Source organism: Rhinolophus sinicus, linkage group LG05 (genome assembly GCF_036562045.2).
Source record: "Rhinolophus sinicus isolate RSC01 linkage group LG05, ASM3656204v1, whole genome shotgun sequence".
Classification (NCBI taxonomy): domain Eukaryota; kingdom Metazoa; phylum Chordata; class Mammalia; order Chiroptera; family Rhinolophidae; genus Rhinolophus; species Rhinolophus sinicus.
This window is the reverse complement of record NC_133755.1, coordinates 101210520-101233164: the sequence shown is the minus strand read 5'-3', so window position 1 is coordinate 101233164 and position 22645 is coordinate 101210520. Positions and strand designations below refer to the sequence as shown.

At 36.4% G+C, this 22645-nt stretch overlaps 1 protein-coding gene across 31 annotated transcripts in view; it reads left to right on the top strand.

Moving 5' to 3' along the window:
• The window catches only part of DST (dystonin), a 428022-nt gene that overhangs the window by 274889 nt on the left and 130488 nt on the right, over nucleotides 1–22645 (top strand). For 23 of the 31 annotated variants that reach the window (XM_019734631.2, XM_074333118.1, XM_019734623.2 and 20 more), the window contains 8 exons: nucleotides 116–278; nucleotides 1056–1139; nucleotides 1919–2026; nucleotides 2535–2633; nucleotides 12335–12463; nucleotides 14707–14795; nucleotides 15931–16066; nucleotides 17142–22607. In XM_019734631.2, coding sequence (XP_019590190.2) covers nucleotides 116–278; nucleotides 1056–1139; nucleotides 1919–2026; nucleotides 2535–2633; nucleotides 12335–12463; nucleotides 14707–14795; nucleotides 15931–16066; nucleotides 17142–22607 — 6274 coding nt within the window. Of the gene's footprint in view, nucleotides 1–115; nucleotides 279–1055; nucleotides 1140–1918; nucleotides 2027–2534; nucleotides 2634–6129; nucleotides 8830–9395; nucleotides 11430–12334; nucleotides 12464–14706; nucleotides 14796–15930; nucleotides 16067–17141; nucleotides 22608–22645 lie in introns of those variants that run through there. The other 8 variants (XM_019734644.2, XM_019734643.2, XM_019734642.2 and 5 more) reach the window with 3 other exon arrangements.

The following is a 22645-nucleotide window of genomic DNA, read 5'->3' as shown; positions in this document are numbered from 1 at the left end:
TATTGTTGTGCTTAGTGCAGTGTTGTGGTGCAGTTGTTTTGTCTCTCCCTTCTTTACTACACCCTCCTAGTGGATACTGTTGGAAGCTATGACTATTCTGTTACGTTTTTCTTAGGTTACGGGACTTAGAAGGCATTGGCAAGTCGCTGAAGTACTACAGAGATACCTTTCACCCTTTAGATGATTGGATCCAACAAGTTGAAATGACTCAGAGAAAGATTCAGGAAAATCAGCCTGAAAATAGTAAAACCCTAGCCACACAGTTGAATCAACAAAAGGTATGTAAACGAAATTCCTTGTACTAAGGTTATGTGTGCATTTGGTCAGTAATGACCCTTATCTTCCTTTCGCTTGTTAAAAGAAGAAGCCAGCAGCTATTTGGAGGAAGGTAGGAAATAAATCATAAATATTAAAATCCTGCCATCCAACCTTACGTATATCACTCACTTTGATTTCTTGGAAGTCATTTTCAAAAGCATAAGGAAGAAGAAATAATATGTTGGGGCAGTTTTCAAATCCCTAATGATTATCTAATCATAGATATGGAAATTTCTTTGGTACTCTGCTGGTTATAATAGTTTTGTGGGATCCTAAATAAGTAAAAATGGTTACTGATAGAAAATTGAATAGCCACAGAAAGTTCAGTGATTTGAGATTTTTCATTTTTAATTCAAGTTTATTGGGGTGACAATGGTTAATAAAATTACATAGGTTTCAAGTGTACAATTCTGTAGATTTTTGTTCCATCTTGAGGGGCTAGTAATTTCTAGCTCTGTTTTGATCAGGAATATGTGGGAACCAAGAACTTCAAGTCTACTTTTGCGTAATTCCTGTGGAGTTTAGTAATTTCTGCTTTGAAAGCCCCATGTGAGTGGGTCGCTTATATGTCTTAATCTGGAAGTTTGTGATTTACCCATAAGGTAAATTACATATTATGTACTAAGGGCTAAGGAGCTATATTATTAAATGATATACGTATTTCTTAATTCCTGAGCATAGAGTTAAATATCATAGTGTTTCTTTTCATTTTCCTTCTAAATTGTGTGTATTTATAGATGCTGGTGTCCGAAATAGAAATGAAACAGAGCAAAATGGATGAGTGTCAAAAATATGCAGAACAGTACTCAACTACAGTGAAGGTAAGACAATTCAGTTATTTGTATCAAATTTAATATTCAAGTATGTGATTCTACATTGTACTTTTCGGAAGCCTTTGAACGTCATTTCACCCTGTGTTAAGTGAATACAGGATCTTCATTTGAAAACTTTTTGGCACTTATCTAATAATTTTTTGTGAAATCTGCATCACATGACAGCCCAGGGTTCATTCATTTTCTCTCTGTCACACAGCATGTGCGCGCATACCCCTCCACACACATAAGAAATACAGAGCTCTGAAATTCATTTGTTAATCACTTTATGCCCCTCCCTTTCTCCCTCCTTTCTCCCTCTTTCTAATAACGCTAGAAAAATCTCTTAACTTTTTGAGAACTCACGCTTTTTGAAGTCGTTAACAACATCTCAGCTTTAGTCACCCAAATCTGCAGTTCCATTGCTTAGAGGAAAGGGAAGCTGAAGACAACTGGTGTATTGTATTAATAAATGTTTTCCTGAGTTTCTACCTAGACTTAGAAACTTTTCTGACCATCCTAAATGTTTCTGATTTTTATTAGCACCTTGGAAACATCCCAGGATTGGATAGATTTCTAAAAATGTTGTTTTGCATTATTTTCTTTAAAGTTATTTAGTGAAACTAAGTTCCATTTCTCTGTGTCCAATCACTGTAGAATTAGATTTTAGTACTTTGCTGTAGTTAATTTAATCTTACTGACTCCTTTACTGTCCAGAATTAGATTTTAGTACTTTGCTTTAGTTAATTTAATCTTACTGAATCCTTACTGACTCCTCCTTTGCCCAGGACTACGAATTACAAACAATGACCTACAGGGCCATGGTAGATTCACAACAAAAATCTCCAGTGAAACGCAGAAGAATGCAGAGCTCTGCAGATCTCATTATTCAAGAGGTAAGAAAAGTGCAATAGAGAAGGGAGGGGTTGTAGAAGAGAGAAACGATGCTTAAAAAAATGTATTTATTTATATGGTAAAATATACATAATGGAAAATGTACCATTTTAACCATTTTTAAGTGTACAATTCAGTAGCATTCAGTACATTCAAAATGTTGTGACCACTATCCATTTCCAGAACTTTTTCATCATCCTTCAAAGAATCTCTACCTATAACGTTACATTTTATTAAATTTTTTTAAACCTATGAAAATCTTTATTCAGGATTAATTATTAACTGCAGAGAATAATAAATGTACTTCCTGATTAAATTTGGAAGAGCAATGTCATTTAGTCTGGTTTGTACAATAGTAATAAGCTCATTCCTACCCAGTTGCCATGATCAGGGAGTTGTGTACTTTGCTGTCACAAAGCCTAGTTAATATTGTAATCATTACTTAACATTTATTCAACTCACTTAAGGCAACTGGAGATTATGTTTTTATTATTTTTTCCTTACTTGCAGTTCATGGACCTACGGACGCGGTATACTGCTCTGGTCACCCTCATGACACAATATATTAAATTTGCTGGTGATTCATTGAAGAGGCTGGAAGAGGAAGAGGTAACCATTAATTATGAACAGCTAACTAAGAAGGAAGTATATAGTATGGTTTGCGAAAACACACAAGGTTTCATGATAAATTTACATGGTTGGTAGCTGATATATAAGTATAATTTAATTCTAAAATTACAGTGAAAAAGAGTAGAGGCCTAGGTTTTCAAAATTATTTTGAAGATTTTCTCAAATAGAATACCATTTTTTAATTTTCACTCTAGGACTCTAATATGATAGGGTTAATGACTTAAATGATTCTGTTAAATTACGAAATGTTGGCACTGGCAGAAATTTTTCTAGTTTTCTCACAGTTGAGAAGTATGCTTCTTTGAAGTATACTTACTAATGTTGTAATGTCTATAGAAATATTACATGAACACTTTGTCTTATGCATTTTAAATTAATTTACATCTTCAAGGATTTAAAACAAAAGCCATTAATTTAGAAGTAGTAAGTGTTTGTACAAAATGATAGTACTTTTTAAGAGTTGTGTTAAAAGACTAAAAGACTATTTAAGGAGCATTCTAATTTGGAGGACTTCTGTGGCTTGGACTCTGCATTTTAAAAACATTCAGAAATAGAAAGAGTGAGGAGTTATTTATGAAACTGCATTGTCATAAAATGCTATTGTATATACTTTTGAAGGGATTATTCTGTGCTCAGTTATCTTTATATGCTTTTTATTTCTAACCTCAGAACAGACAAAAATAGTAGACTGAATGCTAAAATTAGTAAATTGTGGGATATTAGCCATTTTAAATTATACTGTTGAAATTTTGAAGATGATTATCCTTCATATAATGAGAGAATCAAAACAGTAGTAAATGTCTAATAATAGATGGTATTTTCTATTTCTAAAACTATGACTGCTTTTATAAACTATTTTAGTCTGTTCAGTGTTAACAGTTTTCTGCGACTAAATCACTAACATAGCTAGTTGCAAGTCTTTATAACTAGCTTCCTTTGTACTTAGAAAGGAAAACCATATTTGTGACCATCCAAATAATAGTCATATACCGCTCACTATGAAAGAACATCCATATTTTTAAAACATATTTTTACTTTTTAAGAGATACAATTCCATTTTAAATGGTATATAGGTCTTTTAATTATATGTTTAGTAGTTAATGTAAAATAAAATAATTTAAGTCCTTGTCCTTTCTTATAGCGTGTATCTATCTGATTGCACATATATGGGCCACTTTGCTCAGTTTATCTGATCAGGTAGAAATACTAAAGTTGATTGAACCAAATGACAATTCACAAAGCCTGAATATATACACATTATGCTTGTCATGGTTTGAAATGTAAAACAATTATAGTGACTCGAAAGTCAAAACAATATAGTTTATGGGAGACCATGTAAAGTCTATAATTTAAAATACATTTAAAAAATTTCTGAATATACATTCACCTGTAAAGAATCTTATTAATGGTCGGTCTTGTTAAAAATATATAGTTCAGTTTTTAGAGTCCGAAGAGTAGTGTTTCTGAAACTGAATCTGTAAAGATCTACATGAGAAACCTTGGACTGAGAGTAGAATTTTCCTAACAAACATTAAATCAAAGAGGGATACTAGTGAATTTTAGAATTTAGTACCAAATTAGAAATGTAAGCAGAATATCTATAATGAATATTAGGTGGATAAAGAGAGTTTCTAGTTTATGTTGAGAGCAAAATGTTTTAAATATTAATTGCTGAGATTAAAGGACAGCATGTCTCCTTGGGGAAAATTTAGAGAAAACTTGAGGAAGTTATTTTTATGTGAATATGTTGGAGATCTACAGGAAAGCAAATCAATAGGACTACATTTTTATAGTAGTATTTCTAGTATTCGCTAAAAAGTTCAGTGTTATCTAGACAATGTAAGATTATTAACAATAATAAAATGACTTTAATTAAAACACTGAGGGCTCAACAACAAACATTTTTCTCCAAGAGAATTTTCATTTTTTTTTAACCTCTGAACATACTTAAGGAAAAAAACTCAAAACTTCTTAGCAATAGCTAAGTTTAAACGAGGTTTGATAAAGACTCGAGAAATACCCTATTAGAAGTCAACTATTGAAAAAATATTGAAAATTTAATATTTAAGCAGATAAAATGCTTAAGTGTCACTAAGAGTTGTCCCTGATAACAAAATAAAGAAAACAGAGCACTAAGTACTGCAGACTGTGATGATATTTGTTTTACATGAATTCTTATTATAAACCATGTTTAGGTTAGCAAAGGAAACAACTGAAATTTTTGTCAAAATTATTGGGGATCAAGAAATGAGAGGAAGCAAAATAAGATGTATGGTCTATAATGTAAATTTGATTATTGAAATTTACCCAAAGCTTCTCAATTTAATAAAAAAAAAAAAAATCTATGTAGAATAATTTCTGTACTTCTGTTTAAGTTGTTTCTAATTATGATAGTTTTTTTGAGTTGATGATATGAAACTAACCACCTTATATTAATAAGGAGAAACTAAATCGTAGTTAAAAACTAGCCCTGATCATGTAATTCTGTAGTTAATGCAAAATATACTCCTCCCAGCTGAGATCAATCCTGTCATTAATGGAGTAAAAAAAATTTCTTATATTTTATTCTATACATTGGGGCTGAATCCCGAAGTAGATTGTTAAAAGAATTTCTATTTAACAAATATCTTTATATTTACGGAGTATCTAAAGGTACTTGTCAAGGTGGATTCCTATGAGGCATGTCATTAACAACATCAACAAAATCTGTGAGTATATGAAGCACGTCTTTTTTGAAGCCACCAGGGACTATAGCTGCCTTTGCATTAGCAATTCTGGTTATAGCTGTCATAATATGGCAAGTATAAACAAGTAAGGAATTTGACTTTAGAAATTAAAGTTTCTATATAATTTTCCTCCTCCCCCATATTAAGTAATATTTCTTCATTTGGCTGTTTGTTCCAAAGTTTCATATTTTGTTTCTTTAACCATAAAACAGAGGCTTGTTAACATCCTTTTTAATTTCCATTGGACTAGATATTGAAAACTTAACTCTTTATTGTCATTCGGTTCCTGTATGTTGTATATTCTTCTGAGCTTGCAGGACTAAGTTTTTTTGTGAGAGCAGAAATAGCACTGTTGAGAAAGTTTTAGTTCCCGCTTCGTTATCATTTAACCTCCCTGTACCTCAGTTTCCTCATCTGTAAAAGGTTGAGGTCATGCCATATGTTTTGTAAGGCCTCTTCTTGATGTAAAATCCTGAGCTAGCTAATTTTTAAAACAAAATTATTCCTGAGAGACAAAAAAGGAATCTTTGGTTTAGAAAACCTGTCATGAAGGGCTTTTGTCTTCTCCTTTTGCTGACTTTCTGAAGCTTCCTCTCTGAAGAAGGTGATGGTGGTGATGGTGGCGGTAGTACTGCTTGTTCTGCATTTGTGTTCACTTGTATTTGTAAGTTCTTTTGTGAGCCTTGCTTCAGATTTTTAAAGATAAATTTGACTAGAACAGGTTTGACACTTTTAAACATCTCTTGTAGATTAAAAGGTGTAAGGAGACTTCTGAACATGGGGCATATTCAGATCTGCTTCAGCGTCAGAAGGCAACAATGACTGAGAATAGCAAACTTACAGGAAAGATAAGTGAACTGGAGAAAATGGTAGCTGAACTACAGAAACAAAAGTCCCGAGTAGAGGAAGAGCTTCCGAAGGTCAAGGAGGCTGCGGAAAATGAATTGAGAAAGCAGCAGCGAAATGTGGAAGACATCGCTCTGCAGAAAATCAGGGCTGAAAGTGAAGCCAAGCAGTACCGCCGGGAACTGGAGACCATTGTGAGAGAGAAGGAAGCTGCCCAACGGGAGCTGGAGCGAGTCAGGCGGCTCACGGCAGAGGCTGAGGCCAAAAGAGCAGCTGTGGAAGAAAACCTTCTGAATTTCCGGAACCAGTTAGAGGAAAACACCTTCACCAGAAGAACACTGGAAGATCATCTTAAAAGAAAAGATTCAAGTCTCAATGACTTGGAACAACAAAAAAATAAGTTAATGGAAGAATTAAGAAGAAAGCGAGACAATGAAGAAGAACTCTTGAAGCTGGTGAAGCAGATGGAAAAAGATCTATCATCTCAAAAACAGATCGCAGAGAAACAGTTGAAAGAAAAGCAGAAAATTGAATTGGAAGCGAGGAGAAGAATAACTGAAATTCAGTATTCATGCAGAGAAAACACGTTGCCTACTGGTGCCGTCACACAGAAAGAGCACGACAAGCAGAAAGCAGAAGAACTCAAACAGCAGGTAGATGAACTAACAGTCGCCAATAGAAACGCTGAAAAACACATGAGAGAGCTGAAGTATGAACTGAATGCCCTCCAGCTTGAGAAAACTTCATCTGAGGAAAAGGCTCGCCTGCTAAAAGAAAAACTAGATGAAACAAACAATACACTAAAGTGCCTTAAGTTAGAGTTGGAAAGGAAGCATATGGTAGAGGAAGGGTATGCTCAGCAGCTCAGAGAACTGGGTCGGCAATTGAACCAAACCACAGACAAAGCTGAAGAAGTCATGCAAGAAGCTAATGACCTTAAGAAAATAAAGCACAATTATGAAGTAGAATTAGAATCCCTTCAACAAGAAAAAGGGAAACTGCAACGGGAAGTAGACAGAATCACCAGGACACATGCTATAGCTGAGAGGAATATTCAGCATTTAAATTCACAAGATAACTCTTTTTGGGATAAGAAGGAATTCTCTAATGAAAGAATGCTGTTCTGTCAGAGAAAATCAGATCACCTAAAAGAACAATTTGAGAAAAGCCATGAACAGTTGCTTCAAAACATTAAAGCTGAAAAAGAAAATAATGATAAAATCCAAAAGCTTAATGAAGAATTGGAGAAAAGTAATAAGTGTGCAGAAATGCTGAAACAAAAAGTAGATGAGCTTACTAGGCAGAATAATGAAACCAGATTGGTGATGCAGAGAATTCAGGCAGAATCGACGAATGTGGTTTTAGAAAAACAAGCAATCCTGCAAAGATGTGAAACATTGAAAATTCAGGCAGATGGTTTTAAAGATCAGCTCCGCAACACAAATGAGCACTTGCACAAACAGACGAAAACAGAACAGGATTTCCATAAAAAAATTAAATGCCTAGAAGAAGACCTGGCCAGAAGTCAAAACTTAGTAAGTGAATTTAAGCAAAAGTGTGACAAGCAGAACATTATTATCCAGAATACTGAGAAGGAGGTTAGAAATCTGAATGCTGAGCTGAACGCTTCCAAAGAGGAAAAGCGACTGGGGGAGCAGAAAGTGCAGCTACAACAAGCTCAGGTACAAGAGTTAAATAACAGGTTGAAAAAGGTACAAGATGAACTGTACTTAAAGACCATAGAGGAGCAGATGACCCACAGAAAGCTGGTTCTGTTTCAGGAAGAATCTGATAAATTCAAACGTTCGGCAGAGGAGTTTCGGAAAAAGATGGAAAAATTAATGGATTCCAAAGTTATCACTGAAAATGATATTTCAGGCATCAAGCTTGACTTTGTATCTCTTCAGCGAGAAAACTGCAGAGCTCAAGAGAATGCTAAGCACTGTGAAACAAATATTAGAGAACTTGAAAGGCAGCTTCAACAATATCGTGAGCAAATCCAACAAGGGCAGAATGTGGAAGCAAATCATTACCAAAAATGTAAGAAACTTGAAGAGGAGCTGGTAGCCCAGAAACGTGAAGTTGAAAACCTGAAGCAAAAAATGGATCAACAGATAAAGGAACAGGAACATCAATTAGTTTTGCTCCAGTGTGAAATCCAAAAAAAGAGCCCAGCCAAAGACTGTACCTTCAAACCAGATTTTGAGGTGGCAGGGGAGGGTAAAAACTCTGGAGACCTCCCCTCTAGGAACACGGGACAGCTTCACCGAACAGCCAGATCTCCTCTACTCAGATGGGCTCAAGAACCACAGCAATCGGAAGAAAAGTGGCAACATCAGGTTGTTGAGCAGATACCCAAGGTACCCAAGCGCTGGCTGTCAGGGGCTCCACCAGAGAAAGAGAAAAGCCAGGAGTGTTACTCTGAGTATTTTTCTCAAACAAGCACCGAATTACAGATAACTTTTGATGAGAAAAACCCGATTTCAAGACTATCGGAAATAGAGAAAATAAGAGATCAAGCCCTGTACAATTCCAGACCACCTGTTAGATGTCATGATGACAAATGTGAAATGAACCTGGTGAAGCTTTTGGCACCCTTAGAGGTATAAACTGGATTCTGAGACCTTATCAGCTACCTAATGTCAAGTTTCCTCTCTTGTTTTCTTTCTCTGCTAGACCAAATTTTTTAACAATGTTAAATGTGATTGATTGGCTCTTTGTTGTTCTGACTGAAAATAATGCTATAATTTTCTAGTGATTTACTGGAATCTTTACTACAAATTATAACTCTTTAATGTTTAAATGCTTGAGGTTAAACACGCTGATATAATGGTTATACTGTTATAGCTATGGGATTATAGTTTTAAAAATATGACCATAAAAAAAACCTAGAAAAACCAAGAAGTTAACTTTAAGTTCTGATGTGTTCTCTGGGCAAATTTCATCTCAGTTTGTTTTAAACATACTGTTTTAATACCTTAATTGTCATCTAAAGTAAACTTCAGGCTCGCAAAATAGTATTACTTGTTCCTGAACCCCTCTTTGGTTTGAAATTCTTCTTCTCTTTACTTATCTTTGTTATTCTAGAAATTATATTTGGATTAAGAATGGGTAAAGTGATGCAATGTTCTTTAGATGACTTTTAATGTCTTATAAATTCCTGTTACAGATAGCTAAGAACAAGCAGTATGACATGCATACAGAAGTCACAACATTAAAACAAGAAAGGAAGCCAGTTTCCAGTAATGAAGAATGGATACTTGGAGGGTGCAGAGCATCTGGTGGATTCAAGAGAGGAGATTTTCTTAAGAAAGGCTTAGAATCAGAGACCTTCCAGAACTTTGATGGCGATCATGCATGTTCGGTTAGGGATGAGGAATTTAAATTCCAAGGGCTCCGGCATACTGTAACTGCCAGGCAGTTGGTTGAAGCTAAGCTTCTGGACATGAAAACAATTGAGCAGCTGCGACTTGGTCTTAAGACTGTTGAAGAAGTTCAGAAAACTCTTAGCAAGTTTTTGACGAAAACCACCTCAATTGCAGGGCTTTATCTAGAATCCACAAAAGAAAAGATTTCATTTAGTTCAGCAGCCAAGAAAATCATAATAGACAAAATGATAGCATTAGCGTTTTTAGAAGCTCAGGCTGTGACAGGTTTTATAATCGATCCCACTTCAGGTCAGACATACTCTGTTGAAGATGCAATCCTTAAAGGAGTTATTGACTCCGAATTCAAAATTAGGCTCCTTGAGGCAGAGAAGGCAGCCCTGGGATATTCACATTCTTCTAAGACGTTGTCAGTGTTTCAAGCTATGGAAAATAGAATGCTTGACCGACAAAAAGGTAAACATATCTTGGAGGCCCAGATTGCCAGTGGGGGTGTCATTGACCCTGTCAGAGGCATCCGCGTCCCTCCCGAAGTCGCTTTGCAACAAGGGTTGTTGAATAATGCCATCCTACAATTTTTACATGAGCCATCGAGCAACACCAGAGTTTTCCCTAATCCCAACAATAAGCACGCTCTGTATTACTCAGAATTACTGCAAATGTGTGTGTTCGATGTAGATTGCCAATGCTTTCTGTTCCCATTTGGGGAGAGGAACATTTCCAATCTCAATGTAGCAAAAACTCATAAGGTTTCTGTAGTAGATACTAAGACCGGAGCAGAGCTGACTGCGTATGAGGCTTTCCAGAGAAACCTAATAGAAAAAAGTACGTATCTTGAGCTCTCAGGGCAGCAATATCAGTGGAGGGAAGCCACATTTTTTGAATCCTATGGGCATCCTTCTCATATGCTGACTGATGCTAAAACAGGATTACAGTTTAATATGGATGAGGCTGTAGAGCAGGGAACAGTTGACCAGGCCTTGGTCAAAAAATATCAGGAAGGCCTTGTCACACTTACAGAACTTGCTGATGCTTTGCTGAGCCGGTTAGTTCCCAAGAAGGATCAGCACAGTCCGATCGCAGGGTACTGGCTGACCACTAGTGGGGAGAGGATCTGCGTCTTAAAGGCCTCCCGTAGAAATTTGATCGATCGGATGACTGGCCTCAGATGCCTTGAAGCCCAAGTCAGCACAGGGGGGATAATTGATCCTCTGACTGGCAAAAGGTACCGGGTGGCCGAAGCTTTGCACAGAGGCCTCGTCGATGAGGGGTTTGCCCAGCAGCTGCGACAGTGTGAATTAGTAATCACGGGGATTGGCCATCCGGTCACGAAAAAAGTGATGTCAGTGATGGAAGCCGTGAATGCAAATATCATAAGTAAGGAAATGGGAATCAGATGTTTGGAGTTTCAGTACTTGACAGGGGGGTTGATAGAGCCCCAGGGTCACTCCCGGTTGTCAATAGAAGAGGCTCTCCAAGTAGGTATTATAGATGTCTTCCTTGCTACAAAACTCAAAGATCAGAAGTCCTATGTCAGGAATATAATATGTCCCCAGACAAAAAGAAAGTTGACATACAAGGAAGCCTTGGAAAAAGCTGATTTTGATTTCCACACAGGACTTAAACTCTTAGAAGTATCTGAACCGTTGATGACAGGAATTTCTAGCCTCTACTATTCTTCATAAGAAGATATGTTAGTTCCTGTGATCTGTCCAGAGCATGATGGTACCAGTTACATGGTATTAGTCTAGTAATTGTGTCACTTGCTCAAAGCACTATTTCTAGAAATTGATGACTGTTCAAGAGAGGATAGTTTTTAAATTTAAAATAAGAAAAGATTTACTGCTCTAACAATGGTTCCATTTAGCTTTGAGATATATATATATATATATTTCAAATCTAGCCCACACTAAAATAAAAGTATTGTACCTAGAACGTGGGATAAGCTTGATGAAGTCCCGCAAGTTCAGCGCATCCTTTCTTCAGAACTCTTCATCACTGAATGGACCCAGCCTGATGATGTTAGGGTTCCCGTTTGTAAAGTGATCTATTACACTCACTGAAAAAGCACTTCAAAAAGCACCATGGAATCAGAGAGAGAGAGATGTCAATTTCCACTGAGGCTATAGTGTTTCAGATTACCTTAAAAAATAAGAAAAGTTTGTAGTTTTTCTGTATGTAGTGAACTTCTTTACGTATTAAACGTTTACCACAATCTCTCGTTTCTAGACTTGGTAATTAAAGTAGCACTGTGAATGGATTGTCTGTTGGAAGAGGGGGGGGAAGAGTTTTCTTCATTCTATGTAATTTTCATATATGTGTACACATTCTCTATCCTTGCAGCTTCCCATTTCCTCATACTTTTCTGTCCAGACTATTGTGATTGTAATGCTAAGGCAAAGGCAGCAATTCAAAGATCTTCTGGTGCTTCATGAATAAAATTGAGGGTTTTTTTTTTTTAAATTTGTCATATTGATTGACCAGCTGGGAGGTTAGACTGATGATTAAAGAATGTTTATCACAACTTCCTTTGCTACCATAACCTTTTTGGAAGTACATTTGCTATGTGATACAATAAACATGGTTAAGTGAATGAATAAAAGATTTTAGTAACCTGTGTGTGATGGAAACACATTTTTACATTCTTGTTTTCTGTGGCGAGGTCAGATTAATAGCTCAGTCATTTACCGGAATATCTTTTTTTACTATTCACACCTGTCAGAAGTCACTGGAAGAAGAAAAGAAAGAGCATGTTGAAAAAGCCAAAGAATTACAGAAATGGGTATCAAATATCAGCAAGACTTTGAGAGACGGAGAGAAGGCTGGAAAATCTCCCCTCTCTAAGCAAAAGGTATTCACTGAGGTCCTTGTTAATAATATTGGGTAGAATTTACTGAGAAGATACAGTCCACTTAAAGAAAAGTTTGCCTTACTTTCCCCCCATTTTTATAGGCAATTACAAGTGAGGATCAGGGAGGTTAAGTAACATGCCCAATGAATCACAGTATGTGGCAGGCAGGCAGAAGGTGTTTCTGATTCCAAAGCCTGAACCATATATATCAGTCATATTAGCAATAAACTAATGTTACGCTGCCTTTCCTAGTAGTCAGATCTGCTTCTTGAAGGATGACCGTGAAGAGAACTGCTGAAGAGCAGAGCCATCCTTTTTAGGCCGAGAGTAAATCCATGCACTCTGTATCATACATGTGTGCAGTTTCATTCTTAACAAATATAAACAAAAACTTTCAACAATTACAGAAATACAAACTAGGATATTAACAGTTTTGAAGGTTGAGCTTAGTTGTGCCTTTCTGGACCTTTTCTATTTTATAAAGGCGTGCTCTCCAGTCAGTCACTGGAAATTCTAGATGCTTTCTCTGACATAAATGAATTCTTCAGTTCTGTGGGCTATCTTCTGTACCCCAGCTCCTTGGCATTGGCTGGGTAGTTCCCACTCCTGAGTTGTTTGTGCTCCATGGTGTCTATTGCACTGCCACCACTTGAAGCTCCGAGGGCACTGGTTGGTAAGGTGTAAATTCCAGGATTGCTGCTGCTGCTACTAGTGACAGCATTGGAATTACTGCTGTATTTATAAAAAAAAAATTTCCATTAAGTGAAGCAGCATTTTTCTTGAAAACTTTTCCTATACTGCCGTCCTGCCCCTTCCTGACCTATGGATATCAGGGGGGGCTATTATTACCTGTCATTAGCTTCTCATTTGTCATCAGTTGACAGTCATTGTGGACATAATTAAATAGAGGAAAACTTCAGTGTCTTGTCTGATTTCCCCTATGATGTGAGGCAGATGTACCTTATCTGTGGCTCCCCCTCGGAGAAGTTTACAGGCCTGACTATGTATTTGAATTATTCAATTGAAATGCAGCCATATTAGCTCATAGTTTTGTGTACTATATTTCCTATAGTGTGGAAGAAATAAGAAGTTGGAACACAATTACATTTGGTGTTTTAAACGCAAGGCTTTTCAAAGTTATTTTATGCAAATATTTAGTTTAAAATATCCTCATCCTTTTTTAATCCCCCTTGTCAAATAGGAAGAGAACTAAAATAGGGACATTAATCTTGGCAAGGATTTCTTGGGAGACCAAGTTTCTTTTGAGAAATATGGATTATAAACCCTTGGTATTTTCTCATTCTGTGGTATTCTCCAAAATTTCGCTAGATCAGTTTTAGACCTAGCAGACATAAAAGTAAACAGATACTTTTTTAAATGCAGATCAAGGCCTCAATTATAAATTTCTAGTAACGATGATCTGTATGTTAAAAGAATTTAAGGCAATTTGATGTGAATAATGCATGTCTTTCAAAATATCAATATGACCTTATTACTACCTATAACCATGAAATATAGACTTTAAATTGACTCTAAATAGAAGACTTTTTGGGGAAAAGATACCTTTTCTTTGGCCTGTCAGTTACTCTCATTTCTGCCCATTTAAAAGAATGGCAGACAATTTCTGATATTAGGTATTCAGAAATGAGACACTGAGGAATGAGGAAAAGTGTTACAACCTCTTGCCCTCCTCAAACAGATCAATTTTATTCCTTTGATCATCACAGGCAACTTTCACTAGTGAAAATCTTAGCAATAAAAATTATTTAATTTTGGTCAGTAGACCTACAGATTATAACAGTCACTGTAGTTTTCTCAAAAGGAGCCTTGTATCCAGGAGCTTGGGGAAGGAAGGTCCTCGCTGGGGGTAGTGTTCCTCAGTCATGTGTATTTTTGTTTACTGTGATGTACAGGGATGCTGAGCCTCTAGCCACCTGGCATGTTAAGGCAACCTTTATTCATGTTTAGGCTGGGACACATGTGAGAACCAGATAATGCCGCATTATTCTTTCCTTATGAAAGTGATGGTATTATGGTTAGAGAGGCTTTCCTTAATCATGCATTCTAAATATAAAGTATTCTTATTCAGGCCTATAGACTGATTATAAGTAATGGGTTTGACTTGGGTCACCTAGAAAATAGATATCGTTTGGGTCTTGATGACAACTTGATTCGTTTTTAGAAATTACTGTTGTCTAGTCTTCATGAGGGGCAAGTGTGAATGTGTTTTCCTTACCTTGCAGATTTCCAGTGAAGAAATATTAACCAAGAAGGAACAATTATCTGAGGCACTTCAAACCATGCAGCTCTTTTTGGCTAAACATGGAGACAAGTATGATGGTTTTCATTAGATCTTTTATTCAATGTAGGGCATTGGACTTAAAAACATTCAGCAAAATAAAAGATGGTAAATTGTAGTTGAGGTTTTTAAAATGGAACTTAATCACAAATTTGCCTAGTAATATAATTATGTAAGATTACACATTTAGCAATTGTCACTTTTAGTCTTAACAGAAGTCTGAAATGGACTTATTATCCCCATATATTACTGATAAGAAACAGGCTCAAAGAGGTTAAGGATCAAAAGCTAGTTGGTTGTGAAGACTGCAAGCCAAGTCTTAATACAAAGTAGTGCTCTTTGAGGCTTACCTTTTGGAAAATGTGTGTAAATATCTTCTTCATTTTCTTATCTGAGACCTGCGGCAACCTGATTTCTTATATTTTGGTCCTACTTTTTGCAGTAAGGCACTTTATATATTTTAGTTAATGCCTCAGGCAGGGAAGGAGTCTACCCTTTTCTTTTTTCTTTCTTTTTTAAGTATCTCATGATAAATACTTTTACTGTGGGTGAAGACTGAATATTTAAAGAAACAATGACATTTTTAAACCCAATAAGTAGTGATTTCAGGATGTAAACAGAGCTGCGAGCTGGAAGCTTCTCTGTGGTACTCAAGACTCCTCCCCGACTTTAGTTTCAGAAATTGTCTGTAGATTTAAGGATTTGAATCTACCCTTTTCTTAAACCCTTTTTGGCTGTCCTCTTTAGGATTATTCCATAATGATTTTATATTTCCTCTTTGTTCATCCTTCAGCTTAAACAAGTTTCATCTTGAATAATGGTACCTTACTGTCCCTTTTCCATGTTGGGACAAACAATGATATCCTTCCCTCTTGTTATTTCAGAAACTTGTATATGCTAGAGAGGTGCTACTATGTTAGTTTACATCCGATCCTTGAGTCCCTTTTTTATACAAGAGAAAGGTTCCTAGGTGTATTCAGGGCCATCCTTAATTTGCACATACAGCCATTCTAAGACCTGAGCAATCTGTCTGTGAGGTTTTATTTTATTGTATGATGGTGTACTTATTTAGAAAAGTATTTTACATTACAAAATCATTGAGCCTAATATGTAATCTTTATCACATGAAGACTTGCATTCCTCTTTTCATATTTTCTGGTTATTTTAGAATGACAGATGAAGAAAGAAATGAGTTGGAAAGACAAGTGAAAACTCTTCAAGAAAGTTCTAATTTATTCTTTAGTGAATCTTTGAAACAACTACAAGAATCACAAACCATAGGAGATGTAAAGGTAGAGGAGAAGGTAATTTTTTATTGAAAACATGAAGCTATTTCAGAATTCTCAGTTTTATTGCATGATTGCAGAAATGTATGTCAATGGTAAAGAAATGACCTTGAATTGTGTACATGGAAAAAACATGGATGGAGTTTATTTAAGTATTTGGTGATTTCAGTGTGTATTAAATGCGATCTTACACTTGCTGTCATCAGTTTCTGTGACATCTTAATCTCTGTCTTGCATGGTAAATGAAAAGAATCATTCATTTTTCTAACTCTTCTCTTTAAAAGCCATTCTTCTACTGCTACATTAGGTGTTTTACCATATAAATATAATGATATAAAATAGCCTGTGAATCATCTCTGAAGGTGACATTGGAGTGCTATGGGATTTGTTTGATTTTTCAGATATCCATGAGATTTACTTGAGTGATACTAGGCCACACATTATAGTAAGGATGCCATAGCATCTTGTTAAAAATGTAATAGAGATCACTTAAAATCTGGCCTGTTCTTAAACTTTTATAACTTGACAATAGGTAGTCACAATATTCAACATAGTGTTCAATATTCAGAAAGTTATCTCTACTTTCATTTCCCTTACTCCTGGAATTCTTTACACATTATTTTGGGGGTATGTAACAATTTTTCTGGTTCATTAGTTTTTGTCTGAAGAAGTCTGTATGCTGTAAACATCAATAGCATGGGGTTTGATACTCTTTTTCGTGTTAGTAGACTAATCTCACCCAGTTGCAGAAAGCATGATGGCCTTCTAGGTATGTGTTCTGTTTTCTTGCTATCATCATTGACTCTGTGGTGTCCTCACTAACCTTGTTAATGTACATAATATTAAGTTTTCAATTCACAGATGCATGTTGTTTTCAAAGCTTTTATCACATCCTGTGCTGTTGAATAGATCACTGACATAGATCACTTGTGCATTTGAGGTGCCTAACATTCACAGCATTGCCACGCTTTGGTAAGTAGAGGATTTTCATGTTGAAGTGTATTCTTTATTTAAAACATGCACATGGAGTTTCCTGAAACTGGGCCCACCCCGAATCGCAGACTGACCTGAGAATTTTGTGTTTCCCTTTCAGCTGGATAAAGTGATCGCAGGCACTATTGACCAGACAACTGGAGAAGTCCTTTCAGTCTTTCAGGCAGTTTTAAGAGGCTTCATTGACTATGACACGGGAATCAGGTTGCTTGAGACACAGCTAATGATTTCTGGTCTAATTTCACCAGAATTAAGAAAATGCTTTGACCTCAAAGGTGCTGAAAGTCATGGCCTCATTGACGAACAAGTCCTGTGCCAACTCAAAGAACTAAATCAAGCAAAGGAGATTATTTCTGCTGTATCATCTACCACAATCCCTGTGCTGGATGCTCTGGCTCAAGGCCTGATATCAGAATCCATGGCCATCAGAGTTCTTGAGATACTGCTTTCTACAGGCTTTCTAGTTATTCCAGCCACAGGAGAACAACTGACCCTACAGAAGGCTTTTCAAGAGAACTTGGTTTCCTCAGCATTATTTTCTAAAGTCCTGGAAAGGCAAAACATGTGTAAAGATCTTATTGATCCAAGTACCTCTGAGAAGGTGTCTTTAACAGAGATTAGACAAAGAAGTATTTTACAGGAAAACACTGGGATGCGGCTTCTACCTGTGAGACCACAAGAAGGAGGCAGAATAACGTTAAAATGTGGAAGAAACCTTAGCATTTTAAGGGCAGCTCATGAAGGTCTCATAGACCGGGAAACCATGTTTAGGTTATTAGGCGCACAGCTTCTTTCTGGAGGTCTGATCCATTGCAACTCTGGTCAAAGAATGACTGTTGAAGAAGCTATGGCAGAAGGGGTGATTGACAGAGATATTGCTAACAGTATTCTAACCTATCAGGTTCAAACAGGTGGAATCATTCACTCAAACCCTGCTAAACGTTTAACTGTAGATGAAGCAGTCCAGTGTGATTTAATAACTTCAAGCAGTGCCCTTTTGGTACTGGAGGCTCAGCGAGGCTATGTTGGACTCATTTGGCCTCACTCTGGTGAAATATTTCCCACATCTTCTTCCTTGCAACAAAAAATGATTACAAATGAATTGGCGTACAAAATCCTGAATGGTAGGCAGAAAATAGCTGCTCTCTATATTCCAGAAACTTCTCAAGTCATTGGTTTGGATGTTGCTCAGCAGCTTGGAATTATAGATAATAATACAGCATCGATTTTAAAAAGTATAATACTTCCTGATAAAATGCCAGATTTGGGAGATTTAGAAGCTTGTACAAATGCCAGAAGATGGCTCTCGTTTTGTAAACTCCAACCATCTACTGTTCATGATTACAGGCAAGAAGAGGATGATTTTGATGGAGAAGAGCCAGTGGCAATTCAGAGCTCAGAACAAACTAAAAAATTGTTCCTGTCTTATTTGATGATAAATAGCTATATGGATGCAAACACAGGGCAAAGACTTTTGTTGTATGATGGAGACTTGAATGAGGCTGTTGGTATGCTACTGGAAGACTGTAGTGCAGAATTTGATGAGGACACACCCATAAAAGAAGATATTGATGTCTTAAGATTCCCTGGTGAATTTCTGAATAATACCCCAAGTAAAGAAAAGGATGAAAGTATAACTTCACCAAGTGGTTTTGATACATGTCATTGCAGAAGACCTAAACATAAAGAAATCCCTGAAGATAGAAAGCATGCCTTAGATGAAGAGTTTAATGAAATGGGAAGTAATGTTTGTAGTCGTGCATTTTATCAGTCAGGAAAGCTGGCAAATATAATAGCAAGAGATCATAAAGTTAAGAATTCATCCAGTGTGAATGTTCCCAATTCTATATCATATTTAACACAGCCTGGACTTGGAGAAGTTAGCATGCTTAGCCAAGACTCTGAAAACATACCTAAAGATGGTGAAAATCAAAGTCAAGTTGAAACAAAAGAACATGCAGATGCATGTAGTAATTCTAAAAACATTCAAAACTTTGCAAGTGATTTGATAACAGATTCTATTGTGAAATCAAAAACTAGTAGAATGTGTGATTTTAATGAAACAGAGATTGAAGATAATAAAAACAAAGATTCAACTATCTTTGACTATTCTCCCAGGTTGAGTGCCTTGTTAAGTCATGATAAATTGAAGAATGATCAGGGAAGTTTTAATGATGTATACGCTATGAAGGGCAATGGAAATAAATGTGAAGCCTCTACTTTACCATCCAATGACCAAACCATGTCATTGGGTCAAAGAATGGGAGAAAAATTGCAAGACCAGTTTCTAGGAATTGCAGCTATCAACATCAGTTTACAGTTAGAACACTCTGGACAGAACTCTTTAAATATTGGTTATAATGATCCTCAGGTACAATATCACAACAACAAATATATTTCAGATACTTATGGAGAAGATGAAAAAATGAATGCTGCTTCCCAGCAGAAACCTGAAGACAAGCAAAACGAGTCCGAAGAACACTCGTATGCCACAGCTCCAAGGGGTGATATCGATAATGCCAATGCATCTCATGTTTATGGCACACCATTGCTTGAAGAAATTGTTAGGGCTGATGACTATGAAACATCACTACTGGATGATCAGCAGAGTGACACAGACACAGACACTAATAGCGATGATGATTTTTATGATACGCCCTTGTTTGAAGATGATGACCATGATTCTCTGCTTCTTGAAGGTGATGATCAGGATTGCCTGCAACCTGAGGACTATGATGCTCTGCAAGAGGAAAATGATGGGGCTGCTTCTCCTGGTGATGTTTTCTATGATGCTCCAAAAGGGAATGAAAATTCTCTAGTGACTCAGGGGGGACAGCTTGATAATTTAAGTCTGAGGGGAAAAGCACAGACTCCTCAGGATTTTCTCACAACTATTGAGAAAGCTGAATTGGATCCTCATGAAAGAATACATTTAAATTCAGTTGGCTCATCTGAGGTCAATGAACAGTTGCTGGGAACCGTATCAGAAACGGAAAGTGCAAATAACCTTGAGAGTGATGAGTCTGACTCGTTGACTGATGATGAAATTGTAGGAAGAAAAGAGAGCTTCAGTGCATCCTTAAAATTTGATGACACTGGCTGTTGGAGAGAGACAAGAGAAGAGTATGTAACTGGACAAGAATTGAACTCTGATACTGATCTAAACGATTCTCTGCAAAATGAAGAAAGTTATGGGGATTATATATATGACAGTAATGATCAGGACGATGATGGTGGAGATGATGATGATGATAAGGAAGGAGTAGGACATGAGAATGAAAAGCCTGTGTGCCAAGATGAGGCTGCTGGTAAGGATATCCAGCTGTGTGCTACCATAATGGATGAAATGGAAACCAGCTATGAAAATCAAAGTATTAATAAAATAATTCAGCTGGATAAAAAGCATAATTATAGTTCTTTAGAAAAGCAGCAAAATGTAAATGTTTTACACCTAGAATCAAGTAGTAAAAGTAGCTTAATTACTGAAAGAAACAATCTTCTGGAATATACAACTGAGGCTGTTAGAAAAAGCAAAGAAAATCTGTTGGATCATGAGACGGCCCTTAAAGATACATTGCTGCCTATCAGTAAAGACACCAAATCAGAACACACCTTTGGTGCTGTAGGTATTTCACATAATACTAATATCAATGCAACTTCTGAATTAGACAGTGATCTAATGAACATAAAAGTTAAATTTATTCAAGGGCCAGAATCTGCTGACTTAGGGAAAGGTGATGAATATTTTGAGAATGTCATGCATCAAGTTGACTTATCTTTTGATAAAATAGTTTGTTCTGAGCCTGATTTAATAGGAAAACCTGCTGAGGAAAGCCATTTGTCATCCATGGTAACTGATAAAGATCATCAAGGAAATGGAAGAGATCTAATTAAAAAGAGAGATGACAAAAGCAATATATTAATAGAAGATGAAACATCAATTCATAAAATGTGGTCAAGTGAAAGAGAGAGACTTATAGAAGGTCTAGTAGAAGATAATAAATATCTCAAACTTTTGCCTAGTGAAAGTACAAGGGAGAGTCTTGATTTAGTTAATAGTCAGTTTCCACAAATCACAAACAACGAGGACCATAATCAGAAAGGAAGCCTTAAAAAAGAAACTGTAACTCTTAAAGATGAACCAAAGAATCTACAAACAATGGTTAGCAAAAATCCTGTTCAATCTGAGAATCTTGAAGAAATATTTGACTCATCAGTTTCCAAAGTGATCCATGACATTACTTCAGACATTACATTTTCTGAAGGGGATACAAGTACTGAGAAAGATTTATTCATCGATGGACCTGAGAAAAAGCTCGATCTCTTTACTTGTTTAAAACATTGTGCAAAAAATATAACAGCAAAAGATGTCCTGAAACCAAATGAAGATATCCCAAGCTCTACTTTAGTAGCATCCCCTCCCGTGAAAGAACAGTTAGAATTAGGAGTTAATAGTGCAAAAGAGAAGGCAACGCTTACCCAAGAAGGCTCACCTATAAATGAGATGGTTCAACGGAATGACCTTTGTACTAAAGGTGTCTCAGAAGGAGGAATGGAAATTCCTCAGTTCACACCAGAAAGAAATGAAAGCCCACTTTCAGTCTTACCACTTCGAAATGTGGAAGCCCTTGGGGAAAATACTGATATTGTGCAGTCAGGACTCTGTGCAAATGGAATAAGAAACGATAACTCATTAAGCACTGAATACTCATTCCTAGAAATTAACAAAAACAAAGAAACAACTGAGCAACAACCACTAAAAGAACAAGCCTTGTCTCCAGGATTCCAAGAAAAGGAGGTTCAGTTACCTGAATTATCTCAGGTATTTGTGGAGGATGTAAAGGACATTGTAAACAGTAGATTAAAAGAAGGTCATACGAATCCTCAAGAGGTGGGAGAACCTTCAGCCTGTGCAGACACTAAAATTTTAATTGAAAGCTTAATGAAAAGGGTTAGCACATCACAGTTGGTGAATGAAGCATCCAGTGTGCCCAGTGACTCAAAGATCAGTGACTGTACTGGAATTTCTCCTGTGAATAACTCACCAGAACTAAGAGCAGAGATTAGAGATGATCCATTGTGTATTGCAAATCTTAAGTCTGAGCTTCTCCTTGATATACTTCAGCAAAATCAGTATAGCTCTAAAGTTATAGGAGCATTTGAATTGATGAAAGAATTAACTCAGATGGAGTATGATCTAGAGAAAAGAGGTATTAAATCTGAAGTACTTCCACTGCAACTTGAAAATGTTATCTACAAGCTGCTTGCCGATGGATATTCAGAGAAAGCAGAACAGGTTGGAGACTTGAATCCAAAATCATCTACTACTTTCGAGATGGTAGATGAAAAACCACACATTCTTGATTGTCTTAAAAGCAAAGAAGGAAACCATGGTCCCCTTAACTTACAAAATATAAAAGAAATTGGACCAGAGAACTCGACTGATGGTGCATCAGCCTTGCCAAAAGATGAGAAGTTGGAGGAGCAATGCCATGATTTCCAAAACCATTTGGAATGTATTTCAGGGTCAAAAGAAATGACTTCTGGAGATAACTCAATGGAACAAGTAAGTTGACTTTATGTTTTATATGGGAGTAGCTACTT